At 37.4% G+C, this 22,522-nt stretch overlaps 1 protein-coding gene across 2 annotated transcripts in view; it reads right to left on the bottom strand.

Moving 5' to 3' along the window:
- Nucleotides 1–1,141: 1,141 nt before the first annotated feature.
- The window catches only part of MRC1 (mannose receptor C-type 1), a 58,905-nt gene continuing 37,524 nt past the window's right edge, over nt 1,142–22,522 (bottom strand). For both annotated transcript variants that reach the window (XM_065666513.1, XM_065666514.1), the window contains 15 exons: nt 21,833–21,874; nt 21,549–21,712; nt 19,677–19,744; nt 18,346–18,446; nt 17,725–17,867; nt 16,901–17,015; nt 14,830–14,999; nt 13,038–13,140; nt 11,936–12,165; nt 10,701–10,866; nt 9,609–9,761; nt 6,330–6,446; nt 4,270–4,437; nt 2,058–2,111; nt 1,142–1,723 (listed from right to left, as the gene is read on the bottom strand). In XM_065666513.1, coding sequence (XP_065522585.1) covers nt 1,473–1,723; nt 2,058–2,111; nt 4,270–4,437; nt 6,330–6,446; nt 9,609–9,761; nt 10,701–10,866; nt 11,936–12,165; nt 13,038–13,140; nt 14,830–14,999; nt 16,901–17,015; nt 17,725–17,867; nt 18,346–18,446; nt 19,677–19,744; nt 21,549–21,712; nt 21,833–21,874 — 2,045 coding nt within the window. In that variant the 3' untranslated portion in view covers nt 1,142–1,472. The remainder of the gene's footprint in view (nt 1,724–2,057; nt 2,112–4,269; nt 4,438–6,329; nt 6,447–9,608; nt 9,762–10,700; nt 10,867–11,935; nt 12,166–13,037; nt 13,141–14,829; nt 15,000–16,900; nt 17,016–17,724; nt 17,868–18,345; nt 18,447–19,676; nt 19,745–21,548; nt 21,713–21,832; nt 21,875–22,522) is intronic.

Genomic DNA, 22,522 nt, shown 5'->3' with positions numbered 1-22,522 from the left:
TGGAAACGGTGGGAAGGACAGAGGCAAGGGAGTAACTGGGTGAAAGGGAGCAGAGCCAGGGAAAAGTAGTTCCAGCACAAATTGCCCCATCTTACCCACATGTACACGTAATTGGAGATTTTTAGTAAATCACTGAGCTGACATTTTTGTCTTGCTTTTAAACAGCCAATCCTGGGACTGATTCAGGAAAATATGATCAATATGTTACTTAATCACAACTTCAGATGGAAAATCTCCCCAGTTGTAACATCTCCTTTTTAATTTTATTGTGTTACAGTCATATAGACAAGACTATAATGAAAAAAAAAAAGTTTAAAAAGTCAAAGCTAGTTACCATTTATTTCACAGAACAAAATCTGAAACCATTAAAACAAACCTTGTAAACCTTTGTATGCAAGTGAGGAGTCATGCATTATTTGCATCTTGTAAGATTTACAAAGATGCATATTAACTCCACCCTGGGGAGCCTAAGATTTCCATAACTGGTAACTGATCCAGCCATTTTAGAAAGGAAATAAAATCAGTAGTAACTAATAGACTGGTAAAGATAAGTTATGCTTGACTTCAGCACACACCCCACAAACTTATGCTGTGTATTGAGAGGCTGCAAGAGAACAGTACCAATGTGTGATCACCCTAACAGCTGCCCAGCACTCCTGTAAAAGTTCTGAACACATAGAGGTAACGTTCCTCCCTCTCCTCAGTAACTGTCCTGTAAAGAAGGAAGTTTTGTTATCACCTTCATTACCTCCTGCAGACCAATCAATCGACTTGCTGGCAGCCGGAACACTGGCAGTTAACGTCAACCACACTTTCCACTCCAGCAGCCTGTCCCCAGATTTTACCTGATTAAATTCTAGAATAAAGAAACTACAAGAACTACCTACTTGGTTCTCTGTGATGTGTGTAATTGTGGGAACTGAAATGAAATCAGAAAAGGATTTTTTCTCTATGTGGTTCAAAGAGGATGTGCCTAAACACAAACTGCCATCCAGTAACTACCTCTGTAGTTGAGTCCCTAGCAATGCCTGAAATATGGTAGAATTAGAGATGTTTCTTGAATAGCATGGAGAATCTGTGCATTAGCATGGTTGGAAATAAATCTGCTGCAGAAACTTCAAATCTTGAGAGCCTTCTCAAGTGGATCTGTCTACATTTTACTTCCTTTATTTCATACATTTCTATTGTTCCATTTAATAGCTAGTCAATATTATCTCTTTCCTTAAGACCCACACTCACCAGTGTGGCCCATCAAATCAGGATATCTGAAATCTTACACATTACACAATGGTTACAAAATAAAGTAACTGCTGTAAATAACATTATGCACACACCGCAACTGGCTAATACGATATTTGCACATGAGAAAATGGCTTTGGCTTAAATCTAGTTGCATAATTTTATTAAAACAAGGCACGTTTTATTACATTACATTTTACATTACATATTACACTGTGTTTCATTTCATTATATTAAAGTGTCGCATGTTCATTCCGTTCTATGTTGGTCACAAGATCCTTCGTGTCACTAGTTCCAGGAACAGCATCACTATTAAAATACAAATTGTTCTCAAAGCTGTCATTTGTTGACAAGCGATTCTTCCTTCTTTTGTAGAAGAGATAACCTGCAAGGCCACTTCCAACTAGGATGAGGATGACAACAATAACTACAATTCCTGTTTTACCGTGGTTCAAAGCAGGAGTCTTCTTGTCCTTTGTCATTGCTGAAAACAAATACAAAGAAATCAAGAGGACACCACATACTCTTTATCTGATTACTGGAAACAATTTCTTTACAAAGCATGATCCTTTAATCAAAAGCATTCCATTTGTTTCAAAATAATGAAAGGCAAATTAATTGATTTTTAGTCTTAACACTGCATACATCACAAATTATTATTTTTAAATCTGTGTTTGGGCACTGAATGGAGGGTATTTTATCCTATGCTCTTAGGAAACAGATATATCAGAAAATGTCAGAGACATAATACAGAAAATTATTTGTTCTGTTTATGATCTTACATGAGATTTTTGCTACTTGAAAGACAATATTCTTACCCTTCGTAGGCATTTCAGCTGGTGGTACTTCAGCTTCTGGTGGCATTTCAATTGCTGGCATTTTGAAACATTGGAAAAGAATTATGTTATTATGTTATTCTGTTTTTTATTTCTATATTATTTTTTATTTCTACATTTGGAAAATACTGAACATCATATTCAGATAAATATATAATACACACCCTTACATACTGAAAACATCTAGTTTTAGTCCAAGCAGAGCTATATCTGGCCTATCAAAAGGCACAGCACCATAGTCTACTGTATTCTGGTCTCCTATGCAGTTATTTATATACACTAGCAGAAAAGAAGAATCATCAAATTGTTCCATGGAGATGGACATCACTATAAAACCACAAGAAAATCTACACAGCATCTTCAGGACAATGACGATCAAACATAATCCTCAGTATAATTACAAATGCAGTACTTGTTATCTCATAAAAACGTAGCAAGTAAAATAAATCTTGTTTGCCAAGCAGCTTTCATGGCATACCTACACAGGCAATTGAAATCACTCACAGACTCCAAAGTGTCTTAGCACATATCACATCCAAACTAAAATGTTTGTCTCTCACTTAAATTTTAATATCTGGACCATGAGATCTGGCTTGCTGGAAGAACCCAAGATCCCTCTCCAGGCTCTGGGCAGCGACTGCTAACAGTCGCATCAAACTGATGAACTGCAATGGACTGAGGTTCCTCTCCCCTCAGAATATACCTAGTTACTATCTCTAGCACAGCCAACTAGCATCTGTTGAACTACTGAACAGCTCTTTGGAGTACCTCCTTACTTACAGAACAAAGTTAGAGTATTTATGAAAGAGACCAGCTACGGAATTTCAGATTACTGTCTTAAAAATTACCTCAATAAATAGAACACAAGATTACATCTATTCTATTGGAAGGCTTCAATCACAGTTTTGCATTTACAGCCTCTTCAGAAAACAAGAAATAAAAGCCATGGTAAGTGCAACTAAGTAAAATTATGTTTTTAACACCTAATTTATTAGCCTATAGCCATTTAGTTTGGTGTTTTGGTTTTTTTTTTCTTCAATTCTGCAAATGGAGCATTATTGCAGCTTTACAAAACTGTGTCAAGCCAAGATGCATTTCTACAACAGTATAGGACTCAACTGTGCCCTGCTCTTGAGTAAGCAACAGTCTAGTCCTTGCATTGACACTGGTATTTGGCTGACTCCATGGTGTTCCAGCTCAGGAGGTTAGACTGGCTGAAGCTAATCCTGAAAAATATATTAACTGAATGAGAGAAAAGTTTTCTGGATAGAGAATGAAAATAAAGTGCCTTCTTGTTTGTTAATCGCAAAACACAGGCAACTAGACTCTGAATCATACAGATGGCTATGTCTGACACTTCTGCAGTCTTTCCCGTAGAAGGTACAGTCATCATTACAAGCATCTGGGTAAGGAAGAATAATTTTGCAGGACAACAAATTTATAGAAAGAAAAGCAGAATTTCATTTCTGGTATGTAGAGGAAGTGGGCGTATTTCAGCTACTACAGCATTTCACTCTTCTCAGTAAATATTAGTAAGAGGTTTTGATAATGCAATACATGCTGGAAGAAATTATTAGGAACTCATATGCACTAGACGTCCTTACTGTCAAATTTGCACACTGTATTATTTCAGGACACTTTCGGTTTAGCATATGCTCTGCTTTTCATTCATTTATCTTCTCAAAAAAGGAGAACATAGAGACAAAAGGTTCAAAACTGTTCATTAACTTACAATTTAAAAATACTCAATTCAAAGAAACTACTTCGCACTCAGAAAATGCAGGCACATGAGACTGCTAAAGGGAAATAAGCAAAGGGCTGAGCTGAGGGTATACCCTACGGAATGTATTTTCAAATAGATGAGACAAATTTGTGTGCAAGGCACAGTACTAACATTGTGATTACTCAACAATTATCAATATAGAACAGGCAAACTTAGTAAGTGTATACACTAGGTACGGTTAAGATAGGAACACAATCTTTTAAGCCAGTTCTGAAGGGGGTTAAGCACTGGTCAGAACTTGTACTTTCAAAGAGTTACTTACTCTGTCTTTTTGTTGGCATGCATCCCTCAGCATTTATAAAACCTCAAAACACCCAGCTAAAATGCACTGAGTGCATCAGCCATCTACCAATGCTAGCACACAAGGAGCATACTCCATGCATAAAACAAATTCATAAATGTAGCACTTACTTTTAGGCTTTTTACAAACATAGCCTCTGTAGGAAGAACAATAGAAATTATTCCAGTACCCAGAGTTTGCGTACATTTCAACACAGTGCTCGTTTTGTTGAGGGGAAGGCTCTCCTGCATTCCAGTTGACAAAATTCACTGCAGTGTTGTCTAGCCACAGCCATTCCCCTAATTGGAAAAACATTGGATATGTAAAACCAAGATAGTATTTATTTCCATCTTGACATCCACTCCACATTTATTGCCTTCCTGAGAAATCTGCATGTGGCCTCTCTTGGAGACAGGTCACTAGACTATTTGAATTTTTGGTCTGACACATCACACTGCCCTTCCATTTTTATCCAAATGATATAACAACAGTTTCTGGAAAATGGCAGGCCAATCTGGATTATAATGTTACAAAGGCAAGATAGTTTAAAGAAGTATCTCCAACAATATATTGCAATGGTGCAGTGTCAATTATTTACTCAGTTTATAAAAGTAACTGATGTTAAAACATAATTTATCTTCACAAGAAAGCCCTTTATTTCAGTAATTTGCAGGGAGGTTTTGTATTACTCTTTTCAAAGCCTGCACTGAAGTCTTTCTAAATACAATTTTATTCTATTTGTTTTTTAGTTTCTGCTCCTTTCCACTGAATTTACTCACACAGTTTTCCTTTTGAGAGATTCGCTTGAGGAATCTTGTGATCACTTGTTCAGTGGTGCCAGGACTTTCTGTCTCTTCCTTCCTGTTCCTTTTTTTCTTTCTTTCTTTTAATAGTGCTATTTATTTAGAACAAATTTACCCTTTGTGACTCTTAAACTGTACTCAAACAAGCAAATTCTTAGACTCAGCGCGAGTGTTTTGTTTTCTCATGAGATTCTTCACATTTTGTTTTTTTAGAAAAAAGAGGACATGGTGTCTGAATATAATAATTTTTCCAAAGATATGAAATTTAGTTATGCAGTTATGCTGAAATCATTATAATCATTATCTGATACTATAATGGCATCTACTTGCTGAAGCAGCTCTTTTGCTTATGATCAGTCTAAGAATTGTATTGTTCTGCACCTGCCCTTGCATGACCTTAGAACACATTTTATGTGTCCATTAACCACGTGAGTAAACCTTAGCTTTTCCTTATGGGTTATGCTTCTAAATCATTGCTCTCTTCAAATTCTTCCTCTTCTGCTGAAAACTCCCCTTTCCTGGTTAAGGTTCGAGTAATGTATTTGAATACTTGTCTTCTCCCCAACTAGTTTGTCATTGAAGTGGCTGAGCAGGCAGCTGTAAAAAAACCCCTCCAAAACTCAAGAAAACTGCATCCCAAGTCATTTGAACAATTCTGCAGTCTTGCCTTTTACATTGGAGCTTTTAGTCTGAGCAGCACAAGACCGGAGCAACTTTTAGGTCTATCATAAATACAGATTTTTACTGAATACTAATTATATTATTGAAAAAAGCAATAATCAGCAAATTTAACATTTAATTAAAGCAGCTTATTGCCTGTTCTCTCTTACCTTACCTTCGTTACAGTGAAGCAGAAAATAGAAAAACTTGTGATAAACAATTCCAAAGACACAAACAAGTCCACCTTAAATGTGAAGCCGCTCTGAGGGCCTGCTGTAACTAAAGATGGGTCACTGGTCATTCCAGGATGGTCATTCCAAAGACTAGAGGTGATATTAGACACATTGCCCTCCAGCTCAAAAATTGAAGCATCTCAATGACAAGTACATCAAGCTAGGGCCCCTTTCACATCTGAGAAGGGCCAAACTTCATCTCAACTCCAAACACAGTCCTGCCTGTACTATGTTATATGCACATTTGCACTTTACTTTGTTGTAAGATTTTTCTTGCTTTAAGATGAAAGTTCCATACCTGGTCTTTCTGTTATAAATTACTGTTTATTGCTTGATTACCATTCACAAGCTTCCTCTCTGATGATAATACAGTAAATTTCCTGATTTCACTTTTTATGAGTTACAGAAGTATAATGTGAAGTTTTCAACTCCCAGGTCAAACAGCTTGTAACTATTATTTATCAAGCAAAATGATGTCAAATGTAAAGAAATTACCATCCACATTTCTGTACATTCCTGTCCAAAAAGTTGATGTTTTCCCTTCAAGTGGTTCAATGGTGTATGTCAGAAAGTTGGCTTCAGCTGAGTCTTCAACTGATACCAAAGAGGCACCTGGAAGACACAGAGAAAAAGAATAACCTCTTAGAGACATGTCTTCTAGCACAAAGCATTCTCATTGTCCTGTCAAATGTCAGTCTAATTTTGCCACTGATTATCTGTGCTAAATTCCAACCTGAGTTTGAAGTTCAGAACAAAAACTAACTTTGGATAATATCTTATGAAGGACTTTAGCATTGTTGTTGATGTATTTCTTATCATTTCCTTGGCAACACACTAACAGTTTGTTTGTTTCCTCATCCACTGGGAAATAGCAACATAACTAAACAATGATACTAGGCAAAATACAACAGGCCAACATTGTAATCAGCATAAATTTCTACTGATGTGTTACTATTAAAACCAAACACAAACAGAACAAAAAAAAAAAAAAACAAACAAAAAACCTCACACTAAAAAAAAATTAAAGTTTTTAGTAAAATGTATGTATAACTTCAGTCTGTGCACAATATGACATTGCACATTAATGATTGAATATTTTCTGAGCCTTTGTATAGCTCATGTATAGCACAGACTTCGCCAAATTTATAATGCACAGTCATTAGTTTACCTCTTTAAACAGGTCTTGTTTATTTTCCTATATTTTCTTTGTAGCCATCAGAGAAACAAAGATGATCTTGGTCGTCTGCTGCCCAGTTAGCATAGTACCCTGTTATTCATCCACACACAACACCAGGCATTCTGCTGTGATTCATTCTGTATGATGCTCTAGCAAAATCAAGAAGTCACAGCTTGGAGCCAGCAGACAGAATGAGCTGCATGGCTTTGTACAGAGTGGCATTAAACACCAGAGAAAGTGCATCTTCAGTTGTCTTTTGTGTGGGGCTGGCATCCAGCCAATAGCTGTGTTTGGCACTTGACTGTTTTGATTTGGCTGTTGAATTTTTGAAGTTATTGCCTCTCAGGTAAGGAAGACACACAGAGAATGCAAATATAAAAGTCATTTGAATCACTGCTGAGCTACTGGTAAATTCTACAATGGTTCAGAATTCTGCTATGGGTAAGATATAATTGAAAAATGTCCAACTGCAAACAAAACCCAGAGTGCAAGCAGGGACAGCAGAATATAAGAGAACATGGAACCTTCCTCTTTTTTCAGTGTAGTCTTTATGTTTTTCTAGTTGTTCCGCTTTTGTTGAATAGTATCAGATGTTTGGTTACTGTTATGCTGTGTGATAAAAACCTTTACTGCACATCCACGAGGGAGCACAGAGAAACAATGGCAAACAGGGGACTTCTTCCCTGGCTACTCACACGCCCATAACAGGAGCCATCAGCCTGTCAAAGGCCACTCTTCACAAGCCCAGAGGAGCATAGAGGCACAATGGCAGGGGAAGAACACAGATTATGAACTCAGAACATCCTGCTCAGGCCCCTCCCAGGGCTGTTGAAGGACATGCTCAGCCACAGTGGCCAGGCATGAGACCCATCAGGACAGCACAATGTCAGAGCCCCTTTCAGATTGAGGGGTGTTACTGGCTGGAGTTATGGGACACATGATGGGATGCAGAAAAGCATTTCAAGATTGCACAGACTTAGGATGAGATATTTAGGGGAGGAAGCAAAGGCAGGGAGAGGAATGGACCTAGATCATCTGGGAGGAACAAGGACAGGAAAATAGAGGGATAAGAAGATGAAAAGACGGATAATGTGTAAACAGTTTTCTTGTCAGTACAGTTGTCTGGCCACACCTGAACCTGATCTGGGCAGACAGTCCTATCTTCTGAATAAACTCTGTTTCTAACTACTATCACAGGTGAAAACTGTTCACTGTGTGTGCATGTGTGTGCACGGGGGTCTAAGTACCAGCAGCTGGAGTGAGACCCTGAGTAAGAGACCATTGTGTCCATGGTGCCACAGCTGGAGCAAGTGCAGGTACACAAGTTAGTGTGTCATCATTAGGGAGTATCAGGTCAGCCTAGTCAGCCAGGTGTATGTTGTGTATCACCAAGGGTGAGACCACAAACTGAGCTGGCTATCAGAGGTACCAGGGGAGTCCCATCCAGCTGCTGGAGTGACCTTAAAGGCTGCTGGTCTCTAAGAATGAGAGTCACTAGCGTGTGTGCATTTCTAAGGGTGAGACCAAGGACGGGATGGCTATTGGGAGACCTGGGGAATTTCAGCTAGCTCTGCATGTCTGTGTGTCCCTGTGTGTCTCTACAGGTGAGACCATGGCAGACTAACTACTGGAGGGATCAGTGCGCATGTGTGTGGTGGGGATGGGTGTGTACCAGCAACAAGAGACAGGCTGGTGACCATGCCAACTCATACTTCCAACTCCCAGCGACTGAAGACACTGAGATCAATAGGCCAGCTACAAGGCAAACTAAGTATCTGAGTCCAGCTGCTGGAGGGATCCACACTGCATTTGTGTATCTATTCCCACTAACAGGCTTTCATCCTGATCAACCAGAGAGGGGAACACAATAACAGTGCAGGTTGTGCTCACGTGAGTGCTCTGTGTTTCTGTCTGTACTGACCTGTGTGGCCTGCCATGAATATATGTATAGATGCATTGTACATGTGTGTGCCTACAGGGAACACATTCTCAGCCTTGTCACTGGCAGCATGAACAAGATCTCTGCATACTCCCATGGAAGTTTAGGTATCTAAGTCACATCGCTACCAGTGCTATAGACACTAGTGACATATGAAGTCTCGTATAACAAATCTTACGCTACTTTCCCAGAGAAGGAAGTTGCAAGAAGAAAACAGCACAGCAACCCTAGTTTTCTAATATATTCTGCCTAGAGAGCTGTAACTTTCCAGTATTATAAAACTACAATAATGAAGGGGCAAATTAGATCAGGAATAAATGTATAAAATTATATTAAAATAAGATTTAGTGCCTGCTGTGGATGAGGCTGACTACCTCCTGTCCTGTCAAAGGACAAAGTTTCCACTTTTATGACCTCTGCTCCAGGCCACAGAGCTCCTTTAATGCCTGGTCCCACACACATGAAAGACAGTGTGTGTCAATAGGTAGCCAGCTATTTTCCATATCCTCCCAGATTAAGGCAATAACTGGATGCAGCTATCCTATCCAACACTTGGACCATCCTTGAAATCACAAAAATACATGGCATAAGTTCAGCTTTTCATAGAGAGGAAAAACAATTCAGAAAGATGTGTTCTTTGGTTAAGGGGAATACTTACCAAGTCGAAGGCATTCTAAAGAAGCCTGGGCCCAATTTCTTGTAGATGAAGATTCAATGTAGTAGCAATGACCTCGGAAAGGTATCCAAGACTTGTGTGCTTCTGATTCAGGGCACTTTCCTGGAAGCTGAGGGGGCTCAGTGGGAGCTTGAACTGTTTAAAAAATATATTTTTTAGAAAGAAGAAAGCACAAAATTTAAAGAAACAGCTTCTTATGCATCTTCTATCATTAACAGATTATTCTAACTGAATGTGTGAAAACTCACTCAGGTCTTAAAAAAAAAAAAAAGTAATCTTTGTAGTCCATACTGCTTACTATAAGACAATAACGTGAAAATCCTAAATCTATGAATAAAAAGTACTGCAACTGTAGTCTTAAAAAATCTAATCTAGCTTAGAATTCCAGCATACTTTGATCTTTTAACATGATTAAACTCAGCTCAACTCTTTACTCACAAATATATTTTCATGCTGAATTAAGGCCCATATGAACTTGGCCATATGGGCTGTGACCTAATATCAGGGAATGCAGAAGGCATTATCAGATGATATTAACAGAAGTTTGAGGTCAAAAACAAAAGAGAAGGCATCCTGAAGAAGTATCCTTAAAGATTTCGATACCACCTCTAGTTTGTCCTCAATTATAAAAGGAAAAGCTGAAAAGCTGTTATAGGTAAATACTGCTTGTGTCAACTTACGGCTTGGTCATTAAGCTCTTCTCCTTTCAACATTGTACTTGTGTGACTACTACCTAGCATTCACTGCCTTTTGATTTCTAAAGGTTTTGGTCTTGCATGCTTGCTCAATATCAAAATAAATAGCAGAGTAATGTGAGTCTAAGCCTTGCAAAATACATCAGAGATTATTGATGCAAAGTGATGGCCATTCAGTCATCTCAGCTCTTTCTTAGTATGTGTTTGCCCTCATTTTAAAACACCCCCATTTGACTCAAATAAATTTTAATGATTTTATTAATTTAGCTCTAGACCTAAAACCCAGCATCTAAGTTTATATCAGAAGAAATATAACACAGCACAACGAACTCTATTGAGATAATCATTGCAATTACAATGGCTAAATTCAAGTTCTTACCATCAGCTTTTTTGCAAACAGAGAAGTAACTTTCATTGCATGATCCTGTCTTCCAGGTTCCAGCAATGTCTAGATAGACACAGCCTATCTTCTGTTTTGGCTCCCCTTCAGCCCATTTAGTATACTTCATTCTCCAGTTATCAATCCATTCATAACGCCCATTGGTCTGAGAACAAAACAAACCAGCAGAAATTATTAAATGTAAGCATTAACCATTCCTTCACTGGTCAAATGTCTGTCTATGCAGCACCTTGTGCTAGAAGGTTTTTTTAAGAAATCAATAACAAATACAAATGGCTGTAACTTTTCAACTCTTGTTGTGACAAGCAACTACTCATCCAAAAATACAGCAGTGAAAAAAATACTTTTCAGCAAAAGGAAATGCAGAGTAAGTGACATTGAATTAATTCTGAATGTAACAAAATGTTAATTTTGGACTAATAAAAATTTCATTTAAAATAATTTGTAGGACCAAAAGTCTGATTACTTCTTGTACTATTTCCCCAAAAATTTCAAGTAATGTATATTATTTTAACTTGCAGTATATTCAAAAGCTTAATCATTTCACATCAAAGCTGGTGAACTCAGTGAATTGTAGTGTTGATTAGATTAGGGGAATCTTTTGGGGTTTAGGAAGTGGTGTGTTACGTTCACTCATTTGTATTTCTGTCATATGGTCAGCCAAATGGAGTGAATGAGGGACAAGTGTCTGTGTCAAGGAGAAAGGGTAGTATATTTTAGCATCCAGAAAGTATCAAAATATCAAAGAATTGGGAAAGGGGAGACAAATAAAATGAAATGAGGTAAACAAGTAAATTATTTGGCTAACTATCCTCAAAAATGTTGTGAGAGTCATAGCAACAGCACCTTATTCTGTTTCTGAAAATTATTTGTTATTTAGAATAAATAGTTTCTACTGTACCTCTTAAAATATGTGAATTTTCTCTCAAATACACTATATATATAAAGAGCTAGCTCAAGATGCTAGCCTAAAATATCTTGTTTGGAAGTGCACAGAGTGTAATATCACAGAAAAAGTGTAAAAATATGTGTAATATATACAATTTAATCAGAGTAATCGAAAGGTCAGATTCCTACCTGTAAATCTGACAGTACACTAAAATATTTATGACAAGACATAATAAGCTAAAGTAATGAGATATAATAAGACTTTTCAGCTCCTGATTTCTCAGTAAGAGAAGCAGCATCATGTTCAATTAGTTTGATATTCTTACCACATTACTGTTAAGACCAATCCACATAGGCACCCCGTACTTTAACATCTTTAGCCACAGGAATGAATGACTGTAGGGGTCTAAGATGCTGGAAAGGTCAAACTGTTCACGTTTGCAGGTTTCCCGTGCATCCTCCCAGTTCATTTTGGTATGGATGAACAAATAACTACTGTTGTCATAACGCATAATGCTGGATGGGGATGAAGTTGTAGAAGGCAGAAACTCAGCATCTGTAAAATAAAAGATAAAAAAAGACTCGTATAGTTGTTCAAAATCAGATTGTGATTTCACTGTGGTTGCAAATAGAGTTAACAAAAAGCCTTTTTTCTTGATTCCATGTTCTCTAATCTTTAATCAGCATGAGTTAGATACACTATTATTTAAGCCAGCATCACTAGTAAAAGTCAATTGCAAATCTGTAGAAAGGCAAAGAGCATCTTAAAGCAACCTTTGACAAGGAGTAAAGAAGCATTTTGTATAATCCTCCAGTAGTATTACTGAAATGAATTAGGGTTAGATTAGGTCACAAGTTCTTTAATAAAATATCTTTTCATCAAAAGAAATGTTTTGCAGAGACTGTGTTGTTTTCCAAGGATTTTGGGTTGGGTTTTTTTGGTCAGAGAAAAGAAGAACTCCACAACAGATCAGTCCTTCAATCAGACAATTAAATCCAGGTTTTCACTGCTTTTTAATTTCCTTTTTGGAGGTGAATTAGCTCAAGTTTGGTGTGGGTGAGTTATAGTCACTCTCCAGACATTTCATGCTATGTTTACAAGCCAGTACTTTCCAGAACATATTTTGAAAGCCAACGTGTTCAGAGAGTAACAGACAAAATCATAGTACAAATATCATGTCAAGGGTCATAGTACAGACAAAGATGTAGATGCAAATTCCACCTCAGGAAGGTAAGAACATGGCCATTACTGGGAAGAGCTAAGAGTAGTGACTCTAACCAGACCTCTGACACACATAACTTTGTGTTCCTGCCTGAATAACAATTTGTGGAGGTATCTTTATTGGAAGCAAAATAATGCTGAAATCCACACACTCAAGCCATTCCCTGAGAAAAAGTAAAGTTTGATTGAACTGAAAAGACGAGTACCTGCATTAATTTGGCATATATATCCTCTGTTGTTATCACAACTCTCATCAGCCCACTTCCCTGCTTCCTTAACAGGATTGTTTCTCATGACAACACAATCAGCCTCGAGGCAAAAAGATATAAGATCAGTTACAAATAGCTAGAAGAAGCAAAGAAAAAACTTTTGTACCCCTTCAGATACAAGTATGTTGTAGTTTACTCTCATACTCTTGTAACATTTCAGAGCATGAGTTTTATGATGTGGAGGTTCTGTACCTCTTGCACAGATTACTTAATGTTCCTCTTTTGCACAACACTAGGGTGGATAAGCAGACCAGAGCAATTCTGGTATTCTTATACTTCCAGGCATACAGCATGGAGAGAAGGAAAGCCACAGACAAAGATAAGTGATAGCAACTACTGTAGAAAAGACCAGTTAACTTTGCACCAGAAAAAACCCTGGACCTTCAATGAGCAATGCAACATTTCTGACATATCAGTCTCTTATTGTTGCAAATTGCAATAGTGCACACAACAAAATTAGAACTGGTCCTGCCCAGAGTCAGCCATTGATCTGTCAGTACCACTCACATTTCAATTTCTCTGACATGGACACGATAGCTAGAACCTATGTTGGCACATATTGAACAAACAATGATGAATGCAAAAAGCTGCATGGGAACAAACGGGTTTGCACAGTGAAGCATCCGTATTTATTTTATTCTATTCTATATACCCATTTTGGGGGAGATGCAGAGAGAAACAATTTCTTTGTGAGTGAAATACATTAAGATTTAAATCTTTCAAACTGAACAGTTGCATGGTATTTGTATTAACCTATACGATAACTTATATTTTCCTAAAATCAAATAAACTTAAAAATAAATCTCAAATCTATAAAATAAGGACTTTATAAGTTTTCACAGACAACTTCATAGAAAACCTACTACTTTTCATAAAAAGATAAAAATATATATTCCTCTCAGAAGCAACATTTTAAAGATGCTTTCTCTTTTAAACTCTGAATTCTCCCAGGTTTTCTCCTTCCACAAGAGATAAGCTCAGAGGTGCTACTTTCAAAAACAGGAAAAAGGACATTATACAGGAAAATAAGATATCTACACCAAAAATGGCATTCAAGAGAAACATAACTAGTCCTATAATGTGCTGTAGTTCCATACCACGGAACAATGTAACACGTAAGATCAGAGCTCTGCAGAACTCTGTGACCTAGCAGATCAGTTCGTTCGACAGAGAAATAGGGGAAGTGATTTTCCTTTTATTTTTTTTCCTGTAAAAACTGAATGGCTCTCTTTTCATGTCCCTTCCACAGCTGTGACTGACAGAATTTCCTTCAGTGTAAGACACAGAGGGGAATGTTTTAAGTGTACATGGCAAGCTACATACAACTGAGAAACCTGCTAAGTTCAGGCACAGCTGTGGTCAGAGGACTAGGAGGATGCGCTCATTCAGTGTGCTTTTGGGGCAAATGCAATGAGGCAAGAATCCTACTGTCCTCTTTGCCACAGCCTCTGAGAGAATGCAGGGTGAACACAGAAGCATTGTAGCTTTTACAGGCACAGAGAACTAAAATCTGAAACCAATCTTTCTATGAACACTCCGCAGATCCTGTCACCAGCTAATACAGCAACTGCCCAATGGCTCAAAACCATTCACTCTGTTTGGATTTATATATGATATGTATAAAAGTATGAAAGTAAGAAGTGAAGCAGTAACACGTCTCAAATCCCAGCAAATGTGTAAATGCAATCTAAAGTCAAATTTCAGTGAAAAATTTGTGACTTCTATTTACCTGGCCATCATATGAGTATAAATCCATATGTCCTGATGGGAAGCCTTTGGCCCAGTTTGTAAAGTAAACTCCTGTTCCATCTGTCCAGAGGAACTTCATTTCATGATTTATATCATTTAATCCAATCCATGTATCAGTAACAAAATCTTTCATATGGAAGGTGAGGAAAGCTAGAGTCAAAAAAAAAAAAAAAAAAAAAGGGCAAAGAAAAAGAGAAATACTTTTAGTGAAGGACAGATGAAATGTCTGACCTCACCAAGCTTGGTGATACTAAATATTTTTTTCTGAAATACAGAACACTTCCTTTTTGAGAACACAAGCAGGTAAGGTGAAAAGGGGGTATCTATCTTTTGAGTTTAATGAACTGGGAAGTAGATGTATAACTGGCTTTGGGCAAAATACTTCAGCTAAGTACCTAATCCGGTACTGGGATGAGTCCCAAAAGCATGATAGAAATGCTTTTTATAATGTCTTAGGACATTTTTGAATTCTAGTCTCACAAAATCATTGACTTAGAAATACACAGCCATGTAGATCACATACATTTTTGATAATCCTACCAGAGTGGTTAGCCCGCAATGGCATCAGACAACACCACTGAGCACCTACCACTTGTGCCTGTGCACAAACAGTGCTGTTACAGAACTGCAAGAGTGTTTCCTCTCTCCCTGTAACACCTGTCAATAGCCTGCACTGTCTTAGCAAGAAGCAGAAGGCACAAGCAGATTGCTTAAAATGAGTCTCAACAGAACTGTTCAGCACAAGCAAATCAATTACCACAGATTTGCACGGTTCAGGAAGGTGTGTATGTTCCTTAGCTAGCATGGCTATCCCACAGACAGAGCAGGCTAGGTCAGCTGGCATTCATCAACCCACTAATCCACAATACATCAAACACTATGATAAAATGAATGCACCACGGCTTTTGCCAACTGCTGCAATCATTGTGATGAGCTTACTTTTCCCTACAAAAAGATTAATTTCTGGATGCTTTATCAATCGTTCACCTTCTTTAGTCTTTTAAAATGAATGCAATTTACACTTCAGGAAACCTGTGGATTTGTTTGCCAAATTTCAGCACTGCTGTTCCACCATAGACTGTAGCAGGCACTCAAGCCTTTATACCTACATTGCCAGCAGTAACAACAGTTTTGTGCTAATAGCTTTATTACTCATTTCTCTTTTAGCTGGAATTCAAGCCCTGTGCATGAACCAACCACATGAAATCCACACTGCAGAAATGATGCTGGATGAGAATTTAACTGTTTCAAAAGTGAAAGTTTGATTCTTCATTTATTCACATGTGGAAAACATAAGTTCATGTCAGCAATCTAAATTTAAACTACTTAACTGCTCAGACTACAACACAGACCTGTTTTACAATGGCTGATTTTTCAGTATGCTCTTTTGAGTTCATAAACAGTATGTGTTGTGCAACACTGGTTTCTCAACACTGTAGTATATAACAATATTTCTAAAATTAGGGTGTTATCAACATCCATCAAAATCTTCCCTAATTTTTAATTTGAATTTGTGCCATGTTTATTCATGCATGAGGTAATTTCCCTCTGCTCATCCCACATAGCCATGAATGCAGCTCTTAGGTTCACTAAAATAAGCGCATCTAATGAAAAGAATGGTACATCTAAGTGGTGAGTTGCGGGTAGATGTACATGCAGTCAAACCTCTGCCCTAAGCTGCCCAAAGACAGACAGTTCTGACCCTAGTGTTCTCCTTGAGTTAATAGAAAAGCTATGCAGCAAGTTAATGCCACCTAGTGAAACTGCATCATTTGGAATGAAACTTGCTGGGTCTGGCTGGCATCAAATGTAAGCAGAAAAAGCAGTACTTTGGCTGCCAGGACAATATACATGTATATGTATATCTAAGACAACATTAAAATTTGATAGATTCAGGTGAAAACTTCATTGTAAATTTCTAAAAATTTGACATTTTGGAAGGAAAATCTGATGCACAATCATTATTCAAACCCTGTCCATATTCACACAACAGCCACCCTGTAAAAATGAAATGTCATCCCAACTAATTGCTACAAAATTACATACAGTACCTTGCACTTGGTCATTAGGGATAGTGGCCAGGTTTCCTCCTAAATTCATGCAAGCTGTTCTTGCGGCATGCCAAGTGACACGTTCATCTTCCGTAGATCCAAATATTTTATAGCACTAAAACATGAACAGATTCTCTATGTATTAACTTTCCTCCAATATCCCTCACAGACTGAAAACCACTGCTTTCAGCAAAGCAGGATGGAGAAAAGGCAATAAAATAATACATTTATCTGAAAAAAAACGCATTTAGCTTAAAATGAGATTTTTGTACTGGTCCTTGTTTTGTATAAAATTAAATGTCTCAAGAAAGTGTTTTGCTCAACAAGACACATACTACATTTGGTCTGAAATCCCTAGAAAATAAGCAAAACCTGAGCTTTTATAGACAGCCAGCTAACAGTAGTAAGTTATGCATGACTGATAGTCTGCCTGTTTATTTGACTCTATGAAGCATACCATGTTAGTAAAGTTAAGGAAGACAAAATACATTCAGTACAGAGAAAGAATTATGATTGGTTAAAAAAACATCAAGATCAAAGCATCAGTACTTCAGGAACTCTGTCTAAACTCTTTAAAAAACGCATATCAAAACTTTTGAAGAGATAACTAGAGTATAACTTGTCTGCTGCAACTGAATATGCTCAATTAGAAGCATCAAAAAAGCACCTTTCCTGCAAAACAGTGGATGGGCAAGCAAACCAGCTCCCCACAAAAAAAAAAAAAAATCATATTCTAATAAAGAAAAAATATTATTAAATAATTGCCTTGTTTCATGTTTAATGCTTTGCCAAGCATCCAACATGCACTGTATTTGGTATGGTACCTTGTTATGAAAAGAAAGCCAAGCTGGATGACATCCTCTTGGAGTTGAAAATGTTGTTGGAGGAACAGTTGAATTAATGGAGCTGTTGTGCCTTTCACATATGTAGGGATTTGGATAACCGCAGTTTATATCGTTCCAAAATCCTGAATGTAAGATAAATGGGGAACTGTATGACACCACATCCAGAACTGGTTAAACAGGAATCAGTTTCATTCATTCTTACACAAAGTGCCAAATACTCAGTCTCTCAGTTTATTATTATTCTATCTCAGCATTTACGTTAAATACACTTTATACACACCGTGATTACAAACTGTTAAAAGTACCATAGAACCAAGTACTAGAAATACCACTGTTATAGTAAAACATTAGGCCAATTTTAAGAAAAAAATACAAAGCAGTTGTATAACAACACAACCACAAACCTCCATCAGAGCTTCCCCATGCTAGGCTTCAGGTAAACTTAGGAGAACAAAAATATTAGGTCCTGAAAATAATACTGTGGTCTACTGTAACATTTTACAAAAGAGCAAAAAGAAGGGGGGAAAGAGGTGCCTCTCATAAGAAATCTGTGACACAAACACAAATAATGAAATTCAGGAACAAACATACAAAACTCACCTAAATTCTTATACATAACTACACAGTTTTCATCATTATTTGCAAAGTTAGGTTCATGTGGTGCCCATGCCAAATAATTCACTGGAGTGCCATCCATCCAGCTTAAGAAAAACAATCCAACAAAACACTTCTTTAACATACAAATAGAATTGATTCCATGTTACACAAGGTAATTTTGCAATACATTTAAAATAGCAGTTCATAGTTTAAGGTGTACAGGGTTTTTGGTCAGTTTGCCTCTTTCTTAATTGCACTAAACTTACTCTCTGCACAAAGACATAGGTGTGTGTATGTTCAAGTTGTGTTTACTCTTCATTTAAGCAGTACGCTGACGCTTTTGCAACTGATATGACAATACTCAAAATAACCAGTGTGAAAGCCAGACATCATTTCAGGATGAGACAGCCCAAATGCTCAGCATTTCCCCCAAGTTATACATTCCTTGTTTCTATTGCAGAGATAAGCAATTTTATTCATAGCACTGGTAAAATGCATCATCTTTTTCCATCTTTTTCCTCTTTCCATCGTGCAGAGGAAAATGGCTTGTCAAAGTACCCACAAGGAAATTCCTGTGACAATGTGCCTTTCCATACAAACCTTAAAAAAGTTGTACATCCACACAGATTAAAGCAAAAGAATTAAGTCATAACCAGGTAACCAAATACTTATTAGGAGACATATTCCTATTGGGCTGCAAGTGACAGAGGAGCTCAGGCTCACCCTCCAAGCACATACAGAAGGTACTTCACTTAAAAGCATATTCATCTTAGTGTCCTTATAAAGCCAATGGAATAGCAGAGACACCTCATTTTCAGAAGGTGATATGGCTCGCTTAACATCCTAATTATAATCTGCAGGTTCCTCATTACCACTGTGGACTATAAGGAGAACCAAGAACTACTAGGCATCTATTCAGACACTTCAAGACCCAGACTGAACTGAATCCAGGCCTAAATTAACATCACATGTAAAAATCAAAATGGTGCTGGATACTGACATCCAAAAAGGCTTGAAGAAAACCAGTACACCTGAAGTTACAATGGCAACAGCTATCTTTATTCTACAAAAAGAAAATAAGTTGCATTTTTTTGTTTATTACAGTCTCTTCCCAACAGTTAAGGATGGGGAATAAGAATGCTTTTACCTACAATTTTGAGTTGGGCATCTCTTTAATATAAATCATAGAAAAAAGGAAACTAGAATTCATGAATAAATATTCAAAATACATGCTCTGTAGTGTAATTTTTTAAGGACTTCATTATTTTTGCTCCACTCAATAGATTTCTTTATTTTAAAGCACAATACAAGCTTACCGGTTCTAGTTGGCCTACCTTGTCCGCTGGTCAACACTGAGTTGCAAACCAATGAAATATGCATCCTCTTTGCCATTTTTTAAGATCTAGAATGTAGAGATTAAAACTGTATAAATGTCCTCTTTTTATCATAGAAATAGAATCACAGAATCATAGAATGGTTTGGGTTGGAAAGGACCTTAAGATCATCAAGTTCCACCCCCCCTGCCACAGGCAGGGACACTTCCCACTAGACTATGTTACCCAAGACTCTGTCCAACCTGGCCTTGAACACTGCCAGGGACGGAGCATTTGCCACTTCTTTGAGCAACCTGTTCCAGTGCCTCACCACCCTCACAGTAAAAACCATCTTCCTTAAATCTAACCTGAACTTCCCCTGTTTAAACCCATTACCCCTTGTCCTATCGCTACAGTCCCTAATGAAGAGTCCTTCTCTGGAAACCTTGTAGACCCCCATCAGATACTGGAAGGCTGCTATGAGGTCTCCATGCAGCTGCTCTTCTCCAGGCTGAACAGCCTCAGTTTTCTCAGCCTGTCATTGTATGGAAGGTGCTCAAGCCCCCTGATCATCCTCATGGCCCTCCTCTGAACTTGCTCCAACAGTTTCACATCCTTCTTATGCTCAAGACACCAGAACTGCACACAGTACTCCAAGTGGGGTCTCATATTATGATAATTATTAATATTAAATATTGTTCTCCTAGTATTATGTTAAATCATTATGCTAATATAATTATCATGTAACTGTTATGTTAATATTAAATATTATGTTAAGAAATATTAACTATTACGTCAATAGTGAGTAATATACGTCTAACAGACAAAGGATATGAACAGCTATATTCTCTAACTACAACATTTAAGTTAAAGCAGCTCACAGATGACAGTCCACAGTCAAACTTCACTGCTGGCCAAAAGGTGTGTGGTCACTACACCAACACTTCGCAGTCTTACTTGAAAGTCACTGAAATCAGCACCTCTTGCACAGTCTCTGCAGTGGGTATCATTGACAAGTTTCTTATAAGTGCCAAACATTCCTACAATTTGGAGATAAACTGATACAGGCCCTTGTGTTGTCTCACTGCCATTCTCCAGCCAGCTCAGGAAAAGTTCTATGTAGTTCAAATGCACTTTTTAAGCACGTTCCTGATAAAAAGAAGTTGGTTTCTAGACAATTTAAACAGGCAATCAACTCCAGCCACCTAGGAAATATTATTTAAAAGCTCTTATGGCATAATCCATGCCTCAGGTTGTTCTTCCTGCATAATTATATTTTCACCACCAGAAGAAGGAGGTGAAGGAGCACACATAAGAACCAAAAATAGGCTGCTAGGTAAACTACATCCCAAATACACTGACAAGATCAAAAACCAATATTCTAAGTATTACACATAAGCCACTATATGTTTTGATCCACTACTGAAGGTATCTTGAGTTCATCTGTTGATAAACTTTATTTTCAGTTAACTCATCCCACCTACAGAATCATAGCTCACAATTACAATACCTCTTGCTAAAATGAAGCCATGGATCAGTTGAAAGTAAGCATTAAGATTTTCCTTAGCACACTACAAATTGCAGATAGATATAAAGTGGTGTAACTGCCATACTGAACAGGAAAAGCAGATAATGATGAGGAAAAGCAGATAATGATGTTTAATGCTTACTGTGCTTATATCTATACAAAATACCAAACTAAACCTGTCCTCATCTCAGCTATGAAACAATCTGAAAAAAGACTTGAGTTTGTTCTTCATTTTAATCTGGCTTAATGCTACTGCAATTTCACTATCGTACATCTTGTAGGGAGAACACCAGGGTGAAAAGGATTTGTGCCCATGCTCACTTGTTTTGGATGATTTATTCCATAGTATTAATGATTTTTCTTACATATCGCCAGAGGAACTTTCTTTCACTTTCACTCTCAATGACAGCAAGGTCTCCGAAATTCCTTTTGCAGAATTCCCGACCTTTTTCCATAGGAACACTCTCCGTGCTGAAATAATATTGTTTGTCTTCATGTATAATCCATCCATCCTCTGTAGTCTTGTATTCTGTAAAATACATTGTAATCCAAATATACTGTTCCTGAGATACTGACACTCTTATTAGTAAAATTATAAAAACTGCTTTTAAACATAAACACATAAATAGTAAACAGCAGTAACACTTACTGGGTGCAGGAGATTCTGTTGGTTCAGGCTTTATACTTGCTCCTGGAAGAACAAGATATTTATTACAATTGTAAACTTTCTGCTGTAAGAGAAAATATTTACTGTGATTGATAGGCATGTTTTGCACTAACATTGAATGTTATGGTTAGCAATGGATTTAACATCAAAAAGTAGAATAAACTAACTAGCCTAAATGTCCTATGTTTGGTACACTATTTGATTTTAAATATATGTTTTTGTTCCCTGTATAATTATGTTCCCTGTACTTTATGTGTTATGTATTATAAAATACCTTGAAATTTACCCAAATTAAATAATTAATTTTGGTATTCACTGGATGCAGAAAATCTTATATCCCAATGCACTAACTCTATTAAGACAGTCCTGTATCTCCTTCTCCTTCCTTTCCCCAGGTCATTTCTACATGAATTCTGGCTTAAACCAGAGGCAGCAGGAATGCAGGCTTCTTCCATGGTGCCATAGCTACCACAGAGGGAAGTTCTTTTTATCTTTCTCTGGTTGAGAAGAACTTGTATCTGGATCTTAAATATTTTTCTAGGTAAAAACTCGCTGAAAAAGATCCCAAGAAATTAACTGGTCATTTCTGAAGACTTCAGGCTAAAGGATTCCCCTGTTTGTTTTTGCTATGGCACCATGAAGATGGCATCCTGGATGGCATCATTAGCATCT

The sequence above is a fragment of the Lathamus discolor genome, chromosome 2 (genome assembly GCF_037157495.1).
Source record: "Lathamus discolor isolate bLatDis1 chromosome 2, bLatDis1.hap1, whole genome shotgun sequence".
In the NCBI taxonomy this organism is placed as follows: domain Eukaryota; kingdom Metazoa; phylum Chordata; class Aves; order Psittaciformes; family Psittacidae; genus Lathamus; species Lathamus discolor.
The sequence above is the reverse complement of the archived record's forward strand: the minus strand, read 5'-3'. Positions and strand labels throughout refer to the sequence as shown.